This window comes from Crocodylus siamensis, chromosome 4, assembly GCF_052110815.1.
Source record: "Crocodylus siamensis isolate JL-2025a chromosome 4, ASM5211081v1, whole genome shotgun sequence".
Lineage (NCBI taxonomy): Eukaryota > Metazoa > Chordata > Crocodylia > Crocodylidae > Crocodylus > Crocodylus siamensis.
The window spans coordinates 41,929,561-41,949,601 of NC_143398.1; the positions used below are offsets into that span (position 1 = coordinate 41,929,561).

Here is a 20,041-nt window from a genome sequence, read left to right on the forward strand (position 1 = left end):
TCATGCAGATAAAAGTAGATTACAGTTCTAACCTTGAGGCAAGAAAAATTTCAGACTCTTATAACCTCAAAAATGGTCTGCCCATGCGCAATAACCTAATACATATTAAGCCTATCCGCCCCGCATACTTAAGTAGTTAATTATAATGCACATGGGACGTATGAAGCGACATGTTTACAAATATGTTTGTATGAACCGGAAATGAGTTGTAAAAGTTCCTCCTTCTGCACACGTGGTCAGGAGAGAGGGGATAAAGCCAGCTGGGCAGTTTCCCTCGGGGGCAGCAGAGTGTTTGATCTTTTGTCTCACTCTCTGACCCTATTTGCAAATATATACCTTTTGTGTTGCTAATAGAGTGTGTCTGTGGCTGAAGGTTTTTTTTTGCCTCCCGAGAAACGAACCGCGATTTTCACATCACATATGAGGGTGAAGTTACAAGTTACACTTAGACCATACTCAATTCAGTAATGTTCAGTTCAATGTTAAATGTTAAACAGTCAGCATAGTATTAAATGGTGTTAAAATCGGAATGGGCACTTCAACATGTGCTGGGGGGGGAAGGGGGCGGTAACAATTTAATTAGAGTGGTTCTAAGACCCACTATAATTAAAACGCTGCAGCCTTTCCTGTATCAGTGTCCCCATGCTTCAAAGTGGCAGCAGGAGTACTCGAACTAAAGCTCATTCAACAAGCTTTACTTCAAGGGCCCTCACCACACCATTTTGAAGCGTGGGGCGCTGATATACGAGATGCAGAGACTGGCTGGAACACAGTAATTATTACGAGTCTGGTATTAATTGAGTCTGCTCCAACACATGTCTACGGGCACCCAAGGTGCTGTGAGCAGTCACATGTAAAGGTCTAATACCATTCCTTGCCTGCACAGCTCTGACTTGCCACTAGAGGGCTAGCAAGCAAGGGCATAGCAAGGACACCTGGGCTCTATCCTTTCTCTGGGGAGAGGGAGGGGGCTGGAAGTAGTGCATCCTGGGCTGCTGGAGACCTGCAAATTACTTGTTTTCATTCCAAGAAGCAGACTCAACTTATGCGAACATGATCTCGGTAGCACAGCCCATAGTTAACTGTTGACTGACATAGTATAACATGAAGATATTCAGAGGACACTTACCATAAGTTAACAAGCCTTAATGCGCAGATGCTTATGTTTCAAGTGCCCTTAGTATGGTCTAAGTATACTATATAACTTCACCCCAAAGAATGACCCATGGTGCACATATGCAATGATGGGCTCTACAATAGTTGTTACAGCTCAAGAAAGCTATCTTGAGTTATTGTAGATAATTCTCTGAAAACATTGGCCCTATGCTAAGCAGCAGTCAAAAAGGCAAACAAAATGTTAGGAATTATTAAGTGCTTGACAACAAAACAGAAAATTTATTATGCCACTCTATAAATCCATTGTATGCCCACACTTTGAACAGTTCTTATAGTGCTAGTTCCCACCGTCTCTAGATCCCTGGAGAGCCAGGGGGGCTGCTGTGCCCTCTTGCTGCCTTTCCTCCAAGATGGAATAGACTTAGCTTATGCATTGCGGATCACTCCCTTGAGGACCAACCACTCTTCCTGAACTTCCCTCCCCCTGGGGTTGTGGTCCCTTGGAGCCTCACTGACAAGCCTCCTGAGCTTGTCAAAGTCAGCTTTCCTGAAGTCAAGGACTTCCGTGTTGCTGACTGACTTGCCAGCTTTATGGCAGATGGTGAGGGTGATCAGCTTGCAGTCACTGTCACCCAGCTTCCCATCGATCACCGATTAGAGTCAGGTAGAGGTCATCCATGCGTGATAGGAAGCTTTGCGACCACTCAGATTTTGCTGAGTGATCCTCCTACAAGATGTCCGGGTAATTGAAGTCACCCATGACAACCATGGTCCTGTAGCATGTATCCTCAGCCATTTCCCAGGCCAACTCCTGGTCAAGCTCTTGACTTTGGGTGGGAGGTCTGTAGTAGACTCCCAGCGTTGTGTCCCCTGTGCCATGTTCCCCACAGATTTTAACCCAGAGGGCCTACAGTCATCCACCCTGGTTGCCAACATCAGCTTGCAGGTTTGTATAGCTTTCCTTAACAGAAAGTTCCACTCCCACCCCTTTTATCTACTTGATTTCTCCTGTACAGGGTATAGCCGTCTATACCCATGGGCCAGTCATGGGTGGAGTCCCACCAGGTCTCTGTTATCCCTATGACATCAGAATTATTTGTAAGCAAGACAAGTTCCTCCTGCTTATTCCCCAGGCTCCCGGCATTTGTGTACAGGCAGGCAAGTGTCCCCTTGGGGGCTCTTGCTTTGCCCACAGATTGTACCATGGCTGGGGCAGGGGTGGGCTCCCTTAAGTGCCTTGGCCTGCTGACTTTGCAAGGGTTGCTCAGTGGGCCAGCAGTGGCAGTAGTCCCCCTATCCCCCAGCAGGCTTAGTTTAAAGCCCGGTGGAGCAGGTCAGCCCGTCTGGCTGAGAAAAGCCTCCTCCCCAGTGGAGAGAGGTGGAGGCCATCCCTTCTCAGCAGCTCGCTGCCTCTCTTGCCAAAGAGCGGGCTGTGGTCACGGAAGCCAAAGCCTTCCCAATGACACCAGCGCCACAGTCTTTGGTTGACTACCTGGATCCTCCTCTGCCCATATCCCGAGACTGGGAGGACTGAAGAAAACACCACCTGTGCCCCCAGACCCTTTAGCCCCGCTCCCAAATCCCTGTAGCACCTCATGACCCGTCTGGGAGCGCTCCAAGCCGTGTCACTGGTGCCACGATTATATAATCCTTGATAAATGGTGTGGAGAAAGAAAATAGGGATTTGCCATTTCTCACAATACCAGAACTAAGGGATTCAGAAGGAAATTATTAGGAAGCAGGTTTAAACTAACAAAAGGAAATTATTTTTCACACAACATGCAATTAATCTATAGAAATTTTTGTCACAAGATGTTATAGAAGCTGACAGTTTAACCAATTTAACAGGTTCTTGTATGATGGGTCTATAAGCAGGTATTAATTCTTATAGTTATGGGTGCAAGCTCCAAATTAGAACTGTCTAAGTCTCTAAGTGCTGGAAGTTGAAGGAAAATAAGGACAGGGGACAGATGAGTCTTGATAGACCTGGCATAAATACTCTCTCTCTTTTCATCCATTCTGTGCCACTGTGTTCTTACCCAGCATGGCATCTCTCATGCTTTAAAGATGGACTATAACCCCAGGTATCCCATAAGTGCACTAACCAGGATATTATGAAAATGATGGATGTCAGCACCATAACTGGCCAATTTTTTGTGACCATGGATGCTGCATGTTATACTCACCTTAATGTTGCTGCTGTTAGGTGTCATGGAAATTTTTTGAGAGTATGCTGCCAGTACAGAAGAGGTTAAACTGACATGCGTGGTTTGAAGCTGTGAGTGGAAATTTCCAAGGCTCACCCAGTCCTTGCCCCCTGGGTGACCTGCGGAGCTGTCAATCATTGTTGACCTACTTTCCCCACAGACCCATGCTCAGATTGTGTCAGCTCCTGAGAGCATGCTCAGTCAGAACCTGACATGAGGTAATCGGACTAGAAATTTCTCTGCGGAGAGCACGCTGATTGGCTACCAAATTGATATAAAAGTTCTGTGAGCCCCTCCCTCGGGGTAGTAGTGTGTGTGGTGTGTTGGTATGTGAGGGGAGATTGCGTGGACTAGAGACAGAGGCTGCTGCTGCAGGGACTGTTCTCTGAGTCAGGCTTCAAGGCCTATTGATCTCCTCCTTTGGCTCCGTGGCTTAGTTCTTCGTATTACTCGTTGCATTGCGGTTTTTGACTATGATCATCTGGCTCCTGACTTACCTTTTGAACTGATTAACGGCTTACGATTTCGGATCACCCTCTGGACTTTGTTTAACCCGGTTCTGGATCATCGACCTCGGCTTTCCTCACCATCTACGACTCTGCTCATCCCTCCAACTGACGTCTCCGCTGCTTCATCTTCTGGCTCCTGACCTCAGCTTTCTCATTCGACCACCCGATTTGTCCATTGCTGTGGACTGGCGTCACGCGGTTCATCATCACCGTGTTACAGTTCGTTTTGTTATTTGTGATCCCCATTTATGAGCTGTTGACCAGCCCTGGGACTAAGTTTTCGGACTGAACCTCGTGGGCCAACAGACCCCTTTGTTGTTAATTGTTTGTTTGTGTTTCAAAACTGTAACTGAAGACCTTTCTGCCTACGCCTGAAGCGTAAGTCAAATAAATTCACCTGTTCTTTCTCAATCCGCTCCGAGTCCCTAACTCCAGACTCTACGCCGCTAATCCCACCTGTCCGTATCTAATTGCCACCCCGGCCCACCGTGACCTTGGGGCCCGATCCTTCGGTTTTCCCCGACATTAGGGAGGCTCCTAGAACACCTAATAGTTTGGGAAGCCTCTGGGATTGGTACTGGATATGAACCTCCCTAGAACCAAACTATCACAATGAAATTTAGGCAAAAGTTAGTCATCTAGGGGCTCAAAATGGATATCTTCTGAATATCTTCAAGATCTATAAATGACTAGGCAATCATCCAGTTCAAAACAGAAGTAACTAATGTATACATGGCACCTAATATGTTTTGTGCCTACTGTTCATTGCACTGCTATTGCAGTTGGGCCTTGCTTAAATTTTACCTAAATCCTACCTAGGTGTGAGCAGAACTAGCCCTAACTCTACAAACGTTGTGCCGATATTTATATCATTTCTGCAGAAACTTCAGTCACATCAGTTTCAATTGAGCAGTTTATTCAGCTTCAAATTAAAAAAAAGTGTTACTAAATATTTGACAATTCACATGCATAAACTCAAAAGATTTCAGCTCAGAAAAAGTACCGATTTTTTTCAGTCCCATATTAAGGCGTGTAGGAATCTCACAGACAGATAAAATCTGGATTTATTTTTAAAGGCCCTAATTCACTGAAGTTTTTTTTTTTTTTTTTTTTTGTTAATGAATCTGGTCAAGGTGAGTCCTGGTAGTATGCAGTTTTGCTTTTATCCTTTCAGTAGTGTATAGCAGCTGAGGATCAGCATGATTTTGAAAGAAAAGTATTTTCAGGAAAAGCTTTCTTCAACACTGTCTTGATTTGGAGTGCTGAATAAGCCATTGTAATGTTATGTCTGCAAGAATAAAAAAAAAAAACAACACAATTTTTGAAAAATATTAAGGCATAAGAGAATGTTACTAGACTGTAATAAAAAACTCAACATGTTATAGTTTCTAGTCATTTAGAAATGAAATTTACTTCAGGGCTGGATTTTTATTTTGTTCTATTTTAATTACATGAATTTAGAGCTCATGAAAAGTGATAACTGACAACCTGGAAAATGAAGTCCTTTAAGTCACAGAGCAGATACAGTTGGAAAAAGCAAAGATTTAACATGAACATAAAAAGAGAACTGTAAAGTCCAGACAGGAATTAAATAAGTGTGACTAGAAATCACAACTGAGACAGGAATCCATGAACAGTGCTGCAGACCTGATCATTACACAAGAAAACAGACCTGGTACTGCAAACAGACTGAAAGCTAGATTTGGAACAATTAAGAAAGCTAATATTGTTACTATTCATTACTACTGAGCAGTATTATCACCACACAGTGTCTGTCAATGCTACTGTGCAGTAGCAAAAGTATAAGCAAGTACCAACTGCAGGGTCTACCACTCATGTAGATGCGGCTACTATGTAGCAATACCTGAGCTAGCTCCAAGCAAGAGAGCTGGGGTACTAGCAGCAGTCCAGGTAAAGCGTCCTGGGGCTCTGCTGCTGCAGCTTGATGATTTACAGCACTCAAGCTAGCACACTGAGTTAGCCTGGGTATCCCTACAGTGCCCTGAACTGTACAAAACCAGCATATAGGCAACAAGTCAACCGGTGAGAAAGGTTATGGTTGGTGGAGAATGACAGAAAAAGACAACAGGATATAGCATCTAGGAAAAGAGCTGGTGGAGGCTGACCAACTGACAAGGGTATATGTAAAACAAGGGCAGGAGCCTAGGGATTTAAATTGAGTAAGGATATAACGATGAGATGGCTTCATTCTTTAAAGGTCATTAAATAATACGGATAAAAGACACAAAGTGATTGTAGTGATTTGGACTGTAGTTAAATCAAGGCAGAATCAAATACTCAGATTCCAAATAGAAATGCTACTAACTAACACCACAGAGGAAGTCAGTTATGCCTTGTCTTCACTTTCAAAATGGAACAAGCCACCTCTCAATTCAGTACACACCAAGGCCTAAATTCTATTTTACCTCTAAGGCACTTAAGCCATGTTTAGGTTCCTAAGGCCCCCTCTACACACCCAAGTAAAAGCACAATGGGACCTAACGTACAATATACATGACTGCACCTCCTGCCATGACACACGTGCATGGCAGGAGGCGTGTGGGATCACACATTAGATCCCACTGTGCCTTATTGCTAGTGCAGGGGGACCTTGATCCTGGGATGCCCCTGAACCAGCAAGAAGCAAGCTCTCTCAGCTGGGTGTAGCCTCAGCTTAGGGGATCCCAGCTACAGGCACACCCACTGCTCCTCCTGTGGCTGGGCTGCTGGGGTGATTCCCCACACCAGGGTGCAAGAAACCCCTGGGGCAAGGAGACTGCTGTAGTAGTGATCTCCTTACCCCAGGGGTTTCACGCACCCCTAAGGCTGGGAGATTGTAGCAGCTGCATCTCCCAGTCACAGGGGTGTCTGGGGTGCCTCCATGGCTTGAAGCTCCTCTGCAGTTTTTACACTCTATAGGATACTGTTGGGACCCAGAGAGTCTGCAGCTGGTGGAGCTGAGAGTCTCTGGCAGTTGCCAGACTGCCAGCCACAGCTAAGCATGATGCACCCCTGTGGCTGGGAGCGCACAGCACATGGGGGTCCCATCTGCAGGATACATCCTGCTACACATGAAAATTAAAGCTTGATATCAAACAGCTATAACATTAATACACATTTTCAAAGTCTAACTTTATAGCTGGCTGGAGTTTTTTTATGGTGTCATAGCTACTTTGCACTTGTAGCTGGTCTCAAGGTAACTGCACAATTAACCAGTTAACTGCAGAATACCGTTAACATGTAGAGGGGGCCTAAATGCAATTTGATTCTGTCCTCCTCAAGCCACTGTCACCTTCTGTTGGTACCTAAAGGAGTTGGATGCTCAATCCTCATTAAAATTTTTGAAAATCTCAACATGTCACATACAGAAGGCACTGTAAAAATTGTATGCTTACCTATGTTATCCTTCTCTTTACAGGAAATAGAATAGCAGCAGATCTCTCGGTCTTGAATAGCTGAAAGGTTTCTATAGAAAGAAAATTCCATTAAGTAGTTTTATTACTCCACAAAACCTGACCGAAGCATTTTCCACACAATCCATTTAATTACATGCTTGCTATTTTGTATTCAGAGGGCCAAATTCTAGCCTCTGATAAGCAACTTCAGAAATTTACTATTGCTCCCTGTAAGTGAATTTTTTAAAGTCCTAGAGATTTAAAAGGTTGTAAAGTCATTACATCAAAACTCAGATTTCTGATTAAGCCAGTGTAATAGGGCAAATTAGAAAACATAGGCATCCAATTGATATTGTTATTAGCAACTGGGAGATGAGACCCTCTCTTTAAAATGTCTCTTTTCACTTTCTTGCATCAGAAAAAAAATGATTTTATGAATTGTAACATTTTAAAACTAAATTTAAAGAAGCACAATATTAATCCCAGAGAGGTTCCCCACATCATGCTAAGTTTACTCTATTGAGAATTAAGGTGGCCGAAATAAGATTCCGATACATCTGTTAATACAACTGTGTATGGTGGGGAAGACTCTACATTTCATATGGCCCCCACTACCACCGTTTCTGAGCACTTCACAAATTCTGATGTTGTCATCTTGTGAAAGACAGAAGTTATATTTTCCTCGTTTTACGTAGGAGGATCTAAAGCAGGGGTGGGCAAAATGTTGGATCCAGCTGGTGGCTGGAATCCATTTCCCAGTAGCACCTGACCACATTGTTGCAGCTGGTTTCCATGGAGACCCCAGGAGCAACAGGGCTATAATAGCACGGGGCCAGGGTTTCCATGGAGATGAGCCCCAGCAGTGCTGGCAGGGCACACGGCTGGGCAGGGAGCTGCTCCGGGGCCAGGGCTGGCACCCAGCAGCAGTGACAGCATGGTCCAGAGCAAGGGCAGAGCCGTGATCTCCTGCCTGCACATGCCTCTCTGGGGTGTGAATCACAGCTCTGCTCCGGCTCCAACCACACTGTCACAGCCACAACATCCCAACCCCAGAGCAGCTCCCTGCCCTGCTAGAGCTGCTGGGACTGGTCTCCATGGAAACCCTGGCCCCATGCTATCACAGCCCTGCTGCTCCTGGGGTCTCCATGGAAACTGGCTACAGTGACATGGGCAAGGGGTGCTTGCCAGACTTTGCCACCCCTGAAGAATTTTATCCTGGATCCCAAGCGTCCCCATCTTGCCATGCCAGAGGTTTGGTATCTGGCATGATGGGACATGCAATTTTGGGGATCTGAGATGATTCCTGAGATCCCATCATATCCCCATTCCTTTCAGGTCAATGTGCCCCCCTGTGCTGGCAATTCTGAGGCAAGTTTAAAGCTACGCCATGCAGCCCAGCACTGGGCTGCATAGTGCAGCTTTCGGTGTCCATGTGCAAAGAGCTGCTGACCTCCCCCCAGCACTGGCTAGCTTAAAGTTGTGCTGGCAACATAAGGCTGCATAGCACAGCTTTAATGTGCCACAAATTCAAATTAAAGCACAATACAGACCACCTATAGGTGTTCCACATTAACTCCTCCCACTTCCCACCTGGCATTTGCAGAGCCCTGTGGCAGGTAACACCAGGCAAGACTGCACTGTACATGGCTTTCAACCTGCTGGTGCAGATGGAACCCAGGATTGCGATCCCAAGCTCTACATGTTCTGGCATGTTGAAAGGGAGTGACTGGATCTGCTACCCAGTCCCCGAAATTGCCTGTCTTCTCATGCACGTGTGCTACATCCCAGTGTTTGAAATGATGTGGTCTGATGCACAGAAATATATTGGGCAAAATTACTACTCGACTCTATTGTACAGAAGGAGATTGCTATTACAAAACGTATTAATTGAAGCAATTTCGGTAATCCAGAAATATGTACTTTGGTTGCATGCCAAAAATAATTGAATTGCTTAAATTTAGAGACAGTAGTTTCAAATTATTCTATTTTAATGCCAGTCAAGCATAAAACTGCCACTACAAAACACTCTGGATAGTGCAAGTGAGAACATTATTCTTTACAATAGTTACATCCTCACTGATGGGAGAATAGGATAGCTGAAACAATTTATATGACTAAAACAATAATAAAGAAAAATTTGACACTGCTTTGTTGAACCATTAAACAAGATTGCTGTGTTAGATGTCAGTACACTCAGAAGTGGAGAATCTGAGACAATGAAATGAAATCTGGTCACGGGTAGTTACTGCCCTGAACTGAATTATTTTTCCTTGGAAAACTGATTTTCAGAGCACACCAATTTTTTAGATAGGCCAGCTACTTACAATTTCTCAATTAGCTGCTTTTCATCCAGTGCACCCGGAAGATCTCTTTTATTTCCAAGGACTAACACCTAAGATAAATAATGCATTTTCCAGACATATAAACTTTGTCATTTAAACATATAAACTTTGTCATTTACTTTTAAGAATCTACAATCAAAGGGTTCACTCTCTTATCTTTTAATTATTTAAAACATGGTAAGCTACATTTGCAAAAATAACTTCTAATTTAGAGCATAAGACTGGAGATAACATAAAGTATCACACAGTGCTGAAGTCCCACCTGTCATTTTAAAGCGTTTCAAGATAAGCACTCTAAAAAAGGAGCACCCCAAATAGCAGCCTGTGGTTCATTCTCCTTATCCCACATAGAAGCCAACTAGGTAAGAAATGAAAACACTAACAAACAGATACTTTTGAACATGCTGCAGAAAACAGGGGTGACCAAGTTGTGTCACGGGCAACCTACATGTATCATGGCAAATCAGTGAGGGAGCAGGCAGCACAGCAGCAGACAGAGCAGGCAGCAGAACGAGCAGCAATAGATGCAGCAGATCATAGAGAGTAGGGAGCAGAAAGCAGAGCAGCAGATTGGGTGAGAATAGAGCGTAGGAAGCAGATAACAGAGCAGAAGATCCAGCAGGGGAAAGACACTCTGGGGGGAATGTGGGGATACTTGTACTACGTCTGCCAAAAATGATGGCCCCCACTGGCATAAAGAATACCCAGTGTATGTTATAACTTAACATTAGATAAATATATTCTATAGTTTTTACAAAATAGTCAGAGATGGAGAGTGTCTTTGAAATTATGGTTGCACTATTGCTTTTAATGTGCATCTCAGTTGTGAGTTAAAGTCAAGATTATTCTACAGCCACCACGGATCATTAACATATTAAAATTAATTAGCAATCTTTGTCAGCTTAATAAAGCTACCTTCAAATCTATAATGCCAAGAATAAGTATAATAAATAAAGAGAAGTTCAAAACTAGTTAATTTCTATAAAATAATAGCTAAAAAAGAAAACCACATAACTGCAACTTGAAAATGACCACGATGGTTTAGCTGGGTCAACTGAATTCAATACTAGAACACACAAAATTAAGCTGACTTCACGTATACACTGCTAACAACTTAACTAATGAGAATGAGGGGAGGAGACAGAAAAGGCAAATAGGAGAGGCAAAACAGTATGTGAAAAACTAGCTTTTTGTCTGTGCATCTTGACTACAGAACTGCCGCCACTCTCCTAATTGGTGCCTATTGGCACAACAATATGCTGTGAGCCTTTGAAGTTAAGGTCAGTTATCTCCTGAATTCTTATTGCGTCAGGAGGTGGAAAGATCAGAATACTCAGGTCTGACTCATATTACTTTCAGTAATGATTAGTCACCTGTCTACCCCTCCCAGCTGGCTCTTCTTTTGATAGCCCTTTCATAAGTCACTGACCTTACTTAGCTGAAAGTATGTGCCTAAAGAAAACACCCAGGAGCTAGGCAATACTTGCAGGGGCCAGACAAATAGTTATGATGGATCTGGCCATCGATTCTCCTTCCTGTAACAGTTGCTATGGGATAAGCCTGTGCCTTCATTTGCTGAGTACCAAGACTGGAGGAGGATCTAAAGCTGAAAATAACCTATGCTAAAAGTGCTCATTACTTCTATTAAAACAACATTTCATTCCACCTCCCTAATGACTAAACAGTATTTCAGCAGCTCACGCTGTTCTTTACCAAACTCAAGTTCCTGTAAGAGAACAAATTTACTTTTGCATTTTTTTTCAGGTTTTTATATTCTGATTTGGCAGAATGCACCCAAATCTCCTGTAAAATCTGTAGAAACAAAGGACTACTTGACATTCAAAGCCTGCCAATTCCTCCAAAGATGCATCTTACCCATATTAAGATTTTGTCACCAACATCTGGGTCACTAGGTCAAGGGTTCCCAACACTAGTTTTAACTCAAAGTTAGCACTGAGACTACAATTTCGGAAACTTTGGTTAAATTTTAAAAAATTTCATGTCAGAGGCACAATATGTAAAAAATCTTACTAGCCATGGTTAATACAGGCTTAAAGCAGCTAAACAACCTGACTTGAGTGAACTTCCTTACTGGGCAGCACTGCTTCATGGAAATTGTAGCTGGAGGACTATTTCCCAATTCTTTCCGTTAGGCCAGCATCCCTGACGGAACTACATTTCCCACAATCCTAATCACCTGCCTCTCTCGCTGACTGACAGGATCACCATGATAGTCACAGAGGTTCTTCAAATTCGCAGTTTCTTTGGCTTACCTTATAAGATTAGGCTCAGTTATCACCATCTGGTAATGCCTTACATAAAATTAATTTGGCTCAAATCTAACTCGACCCTTACACTGCAAAACATATAAATGTGATATGGATATTACAGGATAAGTCGCACACCCTTGTATAAAACTATCACGACAATTTTCATAACAGGAATGTTGAGCACTGCAAGGCTGATATTTTCAAAAGAGCCTGAAGAAGTCAGACACTTAATTCTCACTGAAATTTACTGAGTTTAGGCATACATAGGTCAACATTAACATGAGATCAATACAAAAATGCAGTCACTTACTGGGATTCCATGTAATTGTGGCTTGTCTATTAAGTTGTGCAGTTCATTTTTTGAAGCTTCCACTTTTTCTAAGTCTGCTGCATCCACCATGTAACTAAATGTGAAATCATTACTTATAATTTTCCTACTGCACACAGAAAGCTATATTTTAAAAATATTTTAAATGCATCAGATATATTGCTCTTTCACTGATCATATTATTTTATGATATTCTTGGAGAGTAAAAATCATGTAATTAAGAATAAGTAACCCACCCCGTCAAAAAAACACCACCCCAGCAGAAACAGACATCAGCTAGAAACCTTCTGGAAAATGTAACTGATCTCTTACAAGGGATGCTGCATGTGTAAAATATTCCATGTGTGTGCCAGATGTTATTACTGAATCACTTGCCAGATCTAAACAAATTAATAGAGAGTTTTTAATACTCTTCTCAGTTGGCAGAAGTGCAGTATTATTCTCTATTACCATAAAGCAGGGGTGGGCAAAATGTGGCCTGTGGGCTGGATGCTGCCAGGCCATTCTATCCGGCCCATGGGGCCCCTAAAAAAATTTAGAAAAAATTAATATTCATCTGCCCCTGGCTGCCTGTCATGCGGCCCTTGAAGGCTGCCAAAACTCAGTAAGCAGCCCTCCGCCCAAAATAAGTGCCTGCCCCTGCCAAAGTAATGCCCCCTACTAAACAGTAATAGTCAAATGGATATGTCATGACACAACTTTCTGTCATGACACTCTCGGAAAAATATGCACGTGATAGTGGGGTTCTCCAAGAATATTTGAAGAGTAAGGAATAACTTTGTGACAGTTAGGGGACTAAATGAATAATTAAGCAGGCTTTCTCCATCCAGGACTCGATTCAAAATCTACTTAAAGATCACAGATTTCAAAGAATTCTGGATCAAAGCCCCAGTTTCTATAATTATGTACGATTCTAATACTTTGATATAATTTTCAATGGACAATGACAGAAAAAAATCCCCACACCCTCCTAAATGTGACAACAGTGTAAGAACAAGAACCACTACACTAAGCAATATGGTCTCAACTTTACCCAAATGACGTTCATGTTAGTGTCTAAAATCATACTTCTATGGAGTTCTACTTCCTAAACCAGAGAATTCCCTGGGTTTATCAGCTTCTAAAAAGGACTACTCCACATTTTAAGCTTCCCCTTTATATTAAACTTTCCACAATAGGCTTAACACCTCACCATGCCAGGATGCTATCATATATATGTGGAGGAGGCAAATGATGGAGATAGTGTGGCCTGAAAGTAAAATGAATCAATATTAAAAGACTATATTTAATCATATCTTTAAGAGATACACAAGCAAGCTTACACAACTGCATTGACTCCTCTGCAATAGCGTTCCCACATGCTTCGAAACCTTGGTTGTCCTCCAATGTCCCAAACCTGGAAACCAGAAATATAAACACCCTTCATTACTCTGTGTACCTGGATAATAAGGACAAAGATTTCTCACTTAAATTTAAAATTTACCATCAGGACATAGCACCATAGTCATATTAAGAAGTTACAACATTCTTAATAGTAGGGTTTGTAGTAGGGTTAAGGATACCAAAGGAGAGAATACATTAATTGTCCAGTGGTATAAAAAAAAGAAAATCAAAGGAAACAGAAAACAAGTTGAGTGGGAAGGAGTGTAAACCAGAATAAAGACAGCTTAATATGATTATCTCTAGTATCTCAATAGCCTTCAGATTTGCTCACTAGAGAACCTTTTAACAACACGAAGGTCTAGATCATCAACCCCAGAAAGAAAATCAGTTGACTGCAAAATTTAAGTAGCAATCTCAGTGATAAGATCTGAACTTAAAACCGAAAGGGAAAAAAGAAGTTGAATATGCATGTCTTCTACTTCATAAATTAACAGTTTGAAACAATCACTTTGCCTTGCTAACTCATATTCACAAACTTAAATTTAATCACTTATTTCATCAAAACTGCTACTTAACATGTTTACAGGCCTGAGATATTAGATAAACATCCAAAATATCCCCTTAGATTATGTTTAGACTATTTTGGATCAATAGTAAGGGTCATCCTTAAGTAGCCCAAGACACACAAGCTGCCCTTCCATGTTTGTATTACTTTGCTGCAGCTGCTTGCCAAACACAGAAGACAAGAAGTGGGCAGACTGATTCTTAGAAGGACTCTGCTTAAGGGTACTGCCCTTCTAGGAATCATTCAACCTACTACTTCTTCCTCCTCTTGTGCTTGGCTTTGATTGCTGGCAGTAAAAACAGCTTAGCGCATGGACAGAAGCCAGGTGCTGGTAGGTTGCCTGTGTTTGTGATGTTCAGATGAGTTCTGAACACAAAGCAAAGAGGTGTTGGCTATGGGGGAGCTAAACTTGGACCATGATGCTCATGGCTGCATCCATGTGTGTGAATGTTTGGTTCCTTGGGGCAACTATCAGTGGTGCACTTTGTGCCACCGCTAGTTGTTCCCAGGGAACACTTGTGCCACATGCCCTCTGGCATGCCGCAGGTTACCCCGGGTGGGGTAGGAGAGACTGAAGCCAGTGCTGTGCTGGCCTCAACAGCCTTACCTGGGGGTCTTCAAGGGCTGCAGCAGCAGCCATCGTGCCATGTGGAGCCTGGCCAGCAGCTGGAAAGTGGCTCCAACAAGCCAGGCTCCAATTCTGATCAGTGTGCATTGCCCCCAGGTGCATTGCTCTGCTGGGTTTTTTTGCCTGGGGATTCCCCCCACCACCCCTTCTGCTCCTTTGCAGCGCAGAGAACATCTGAATTTGTGGTATGTAGTGCCACAGATGCGTCTTCAGTGCCATGTGCTGCATGGCCACACCGGTCTGGACATGGTCCATGACAGCTTCCAGATGCAGACTGGATTGCTTCCAGGGGGCAACTAAGAGGTTTTTAATACAGATATCTCCAGGTTTTGACTAGAGACCATGTCTGGGGTGACTAAATTACAGTGTAGACACACTTTGTTAAATTATGCACTTCCAATTAAGTCTCCACATTTCTTAAAATTTAGCTGCTTGACCCCAAGAGGGAGATTCAGAGAAAAAGAGATAGGCACCCTGGCTCCCTATACAGCGAATGTGGAGAGACAGGTGCCTCCAAAGCTAAGTCAGGAAGACTGAATTCAGTAAGAGGTGTGTCTAAACAAAGATAGGGGCAACTCTGTCAGCATGGGGTCCAAAGGGTCCTCTTCTTAGGGTAGGTGCCTACAGAAGCAGGACTTAAGTGATGTGATGTGATGTGACGCTGACCACCTTTTAATAGTTACTATTTTAATAGTCTAGTAGTTATAGCATTCACCCAAACCTTGGGAGACCTGGTTCATACGCCTTCAGCCTGCAGGACTTGCATCTCCCATTTCCTAGGAAAGTACTCTAAATCACCAAGCAACATACTAGGCTAGCTGAGGACATTTTACACACAACCCCCATTAAAACTGGACTAACAAGCAGCTCAAAATACAAGAGTTTTGAAGGTAAAGGAGGACAAGCAAGAGAGCCTGAATCTGTAACCTACTGGAGGGCAGTAAAGTACTAGAACAGGTTACCCAGACAGGTGGTGGAGTTTCCATCCTTGGAGGTTTTTAAGACCTGGCTAGACAAAGCTTTGGCTGGGATAAAATAGCTGGGGATGGTCCTGCTTTGAGCAAAGGGTTGGACTAAATGACCTCCTGTGGTCCCTTTTCTATGATTCTATGAGCACTCAACCAGGACAAAAGTACTCTGTTTGCCCTCTCACCCCGAACAGTTTATGCATTTACATTAAAGAACCATTAGACAAAAATAAAAAATAAACCTGAATGGTAAATGTTCCTCAATGGTGTGATATGATATAAAAATTGAGCTAGTGGCACCATCAAGAGCACTTGTGAGTTAGTCAGCATGGCTGCTGTTAAACAATGTTGATGGCATGTATTGAACACAGTGCTCTCTCTTAGCTGAACTGCAGTGGAACTTGGCAAAAATAAGTACTCAAACTAGAGTACTTCTCTGCATGAAGAGAAGCCTAGGCACATAGGGATTTTGAGATTTAAAATGTGGATACTTAATAAATGTAAACATGTAAGAGTTATTTTGGATCACTTAATGCACCTTAAGTGCCTAAATTCTATCTAGGTCCCATTTAGATGCCTATGGGACCAATCTAGAGCAGGCTTTTAGTTTTCTGCATTCCAGTAATTTATTCTGGTTTGGTTAATGTACTGGTGAGTTATATCCATGTGGAATTTAGCCGTAATCTTTGTTAAGTCATTTTGAGCCAAAACTGCGCTGAGAATGAAGTATCACTATAAAGATTTAAATAATGTGGTCACATATGAGGAGCTCAGAGACACAAGAAAACAAACATTACATTTCAAGTCAAATACCTATTAAAATAATGATAATTACTGAAAAATCAACCAAAGAAATGCATTTGTTCTCTATAGTTATTTCTTATTTTAAGCAGAATGTGGTATCAATGTAAGAAGAGCTATATCAAAAGTAGCAAATGTATTCATTGTAGCTCAAAATGCATTTAGAAATAACATACGATATCAAAAGATTATGCCCTTCCTTAAAAGATATTTCATATTTATTTTTTCCCCCCAAATTCATTCATATTTAAGGTGCCACAGCGATAAGTATACACATAAAGGGGTACAACTTAATACATCCTTCGGATTAAGTCTTTTCCAACTAACAGAGACTGCTTTTTATACCATCGTCCATAGATCATGTTCATGTATTAATTTCTCATTTTTAACACATTGATTTCATATCTGAGAAAGGCAGATTTCCCAATTCATCATTAAAATCATTCCCCAGTTGTCATCTTACTGCTCTTTCTAGCATAACATAGTCCCCCCTATAAGACTGAAAATTTTACACATTAAATACAGTAATTTATACCAATTATTATCCCCTCTGACATTTGAGGGAAATGCTTCAGAAAATCTTAAGAAAATAAACCATTTATTTATAAAGCATGGCAAGGGATGGGCACACAATTCAATATTATTTAGATAACAAACTTCACGCCAAAGCTAATGATCACAAGAAGTCATGAAGACCTTGAAAATATCCCTTAGCATCTGGTACGCGTCTGTTTGGGGGTGGGGGGAAGCTATTTTCCCAACAGGATTAGAATAAAAGGAAGGAAGAGAGGGAAACCAGTGCTAAAAGTAGATGTTATAAAACTAGGTACAGCAATTAGTTCTTTTTGAAAACTGGAACAGGCTATAGGATGGTTTTCTAATGCTATAGGCCGTGCCTTTCCAATGATACAGTAGGTTAATCTATGGGATATTTCTTCAGCTAAACCCTGGATGAGTATTATGTTAATTAGCAGAAAGAGTCATTCTGAAACGGTGACAAGATAGGTCATCTCCAAGTGAGGATGACTTTTCTCAATAAACCTGATAACTAACCATTAAGAAAAGACATACGAGATGCAAGATAGAACAAACATATTTGAAGCACTCTGGAAGCCATTTAATCTATGGTCTGAGGCACCGAAGTCATCTGCAGAAGGGAAAGAAAACGGGTTAAACTGATAAACTAGAAAAAAAATGAATACTGTCTGAACTGCTTTCTGTATCTCTCTTTGTCAAATTAAAGTAATACGTAAAAAGTATTCATACTTATAGCATTTTTTCTATGCTTTTATAAAACCTACCACTGAGCTAGGTCTTTTATGAGGTCTCTTCCAAACAGCCTACAATCAAAACAATGGAACTACTAGGTAAAAAAATATATAATACAATACACCCCTGGGAGGGGAACAACATGGGATTTGGAATAATATTCTAGTCTGTAGCTTATATGTTTGGTACATCATTTATTTCTGTGCACAGTATTTACTGTATAGGGAAAATATATATAGGAGATGTATTAGTAGAGGAGGGAAGTTATGACTCAATAGCAAGTGATATAGCTAGGTATGAAAAGTTTAAATCAATGTCTAGGAGATCTTTTAAAAAAGCTTAGATTTTAAATTACTACTGCACATTCCATAGGCCCCTCATGATTTGAATGTTCACAACACTTTTAAGGCAATTGTATCCTGAGTTGACCAGCTCAACTAAAATATAGGCAATGCCCTGAAGGATGCCCAAAATGAACCAGGGAAGAAGCTTCTTTCACACTACATTTCTAGGTGGGGAGAGGCTAAAGAGATTTAAAATCACATTAAAGAGTTGCTATAATTCTGAATGTACTCTTGTGTGTTTAATTCTTAGCATATATGCACTCTTTTATATTCTTAACGGCAGGGCAGTACAGTACATTGCACCAATGTTTCAATTAGTAAGATAGGGTAATCCATATATTTTAGAGTCACTTTCCTGTTGGTGTTCTTATTCTTGTTTGTTACTTCTAATTTTTCAAAAATATATGCTTTTGTTCAATATCTAGATTTTATATGGATATAAGATTTTTCCTAAGCTGTCTATATCCTTTCATGCACAGGAAAGTTGTAGCAGCTGAGCAGGGAAACAGCTGGAGGCATGTTGAAGGGTTTGACAGCTGTGGGTTACAGAGGGATTAGGGACTCATTGATGCACTCACTGGTTTTTGATAAGTGCTTACTGTGGGCATGTCTGACAGATAATGGGAAGGTTCCAGGAAGGAAAAGGATTGTCTTTTTTCTCAATGCTCTCTAAGTTTCTGCCTCCAGACAAACACCACATGCACTTTCAGTCAGAATGGTTCTCTCTGCAACCAGAAGGAATTTCAAAAATACTGTTCACTGAAAAAAACCTTTTAAATCCTAAGGAACGGTGAAAGGAAGCCTAAACTCCACAAAAAGGGACCAAATCCCTATAAAATGTCATGATCATACTGAAATTTCTAGCATTCTTGCCAACAGGACAACTTATGCCTAGCAATATCAGACAGCATCTTACTGCAAATTGGCTAGCAAGGAGGAATAAGGAGATTCTACTGAGATCCTAGATGCCTTAATACCCGAAATAATATATGAAGCTATTCTGTAAAAAGCTCAAGGCAAAGGCAATAATGATCAGTTACTGTTTATCTATCACAGTGGAATCTGCATTAGGGAAAATTTAGGTTTATTACCTAAGGATCTGGGGGGGGGTAGAGAACTAAATTAATTTATCACATGAGAAAACAGTACATTTCCCAAAAAATATCTCCATGTGGGATATTTAATAAGAGGAGCATTATTGCATATTACAAATGACCTGCTTTGGAAGATACCTACCCCACTACACGCAAAAGTTCTGTGAAGTATACTTCCTATCTTTCTATCTTCTGATATTTTGCAAATGTCAGTAAGGCTTTCTCTTCTAACTGAGTATACACTGAAAAAGAATTCACATGACTACATTTCCTCCAGGCAATACATCACAGAACAATATACCCTTTGAAATCATTCCTGGCTCTTTGAAGAACACAGCTGTCATTTCTGTATGCAGATAAAGCTGTATTTTTGACACTTTTACAATTAGATATTTTGTGTCAGCTACCTCTGAGAAATGAGAGATATTTTTATGCACATATCTGCATACCAATTCTTTATGTAGCATACTATAATTAAATAAAATCATAACATTCCTCTCTAATGTTCAAGTGAAAACACGCCTAAGGCCCGAGTATCAGAAGTGCAGAAACTGAAAACTGTCCAGGAATACTTTAATAGAAATGGGTATTGGGGATCTTCACTAATATGTATATAAGGTGGCCAGAAAATAGGCCACAACACCAAAATTTTCAAGAGCTGGACTTTTCACAGTAAATAAAAAAGCTCCTATTAGGAAACATTAATGGCACCTCTACTCGCACTATGTTTCTGGGTGACCAAGATTATCTACATGTGTCATGGCTCAATTAAGCTATTCCTAAAGCACTGCAAACCCAGGAATATCCCAGTACACTCCACAT

The 20,041-nt window shown here is 41.5% G+C and overlaps 1 protein-coding gene across 1 annotated transcript in view; it reads right to left on the bottom strand.

Annotated features, from left to right (window-relative positions):
• Window positions 1–4,878: 4,878 nt before the first annotated feature.
• The window catches only part of LOC149865658 (ADP-ribosylation factor-like protein 8B), a 31,575-nt gene continuing 16,412 nt past the window's right edge, over window positions 4,879–20,041 (bottom strand). The window contains exons 3-7 of the mRNA XM_090042167.1: window positions 13,490–13,563; window positions 12,150–12,243; window positions 9,552–9,619; window positions 7,228–7,298; window positions 4,879–5,120 (exon numbers count right to left, since the gene is read on the bottom strand). Of these exons, the coding sequence (XP_089898293.1) occupies window positions 5,071–5,120; window positions 7,228–7,298; window positions 9,552–9,619; window positions 12,150–12,243; window positions 13,490–13,563 (357 nt within the window). The 3' untranslated portion in view covers window positions 4,879–5,070. The remainder of the gene's footprint in view (window positions 5,121–7,227; window positions 7,299–9,551; window positions 9,620–12,149; window positions 12,244–13,489; window positions 13,564–20,041) is intronic.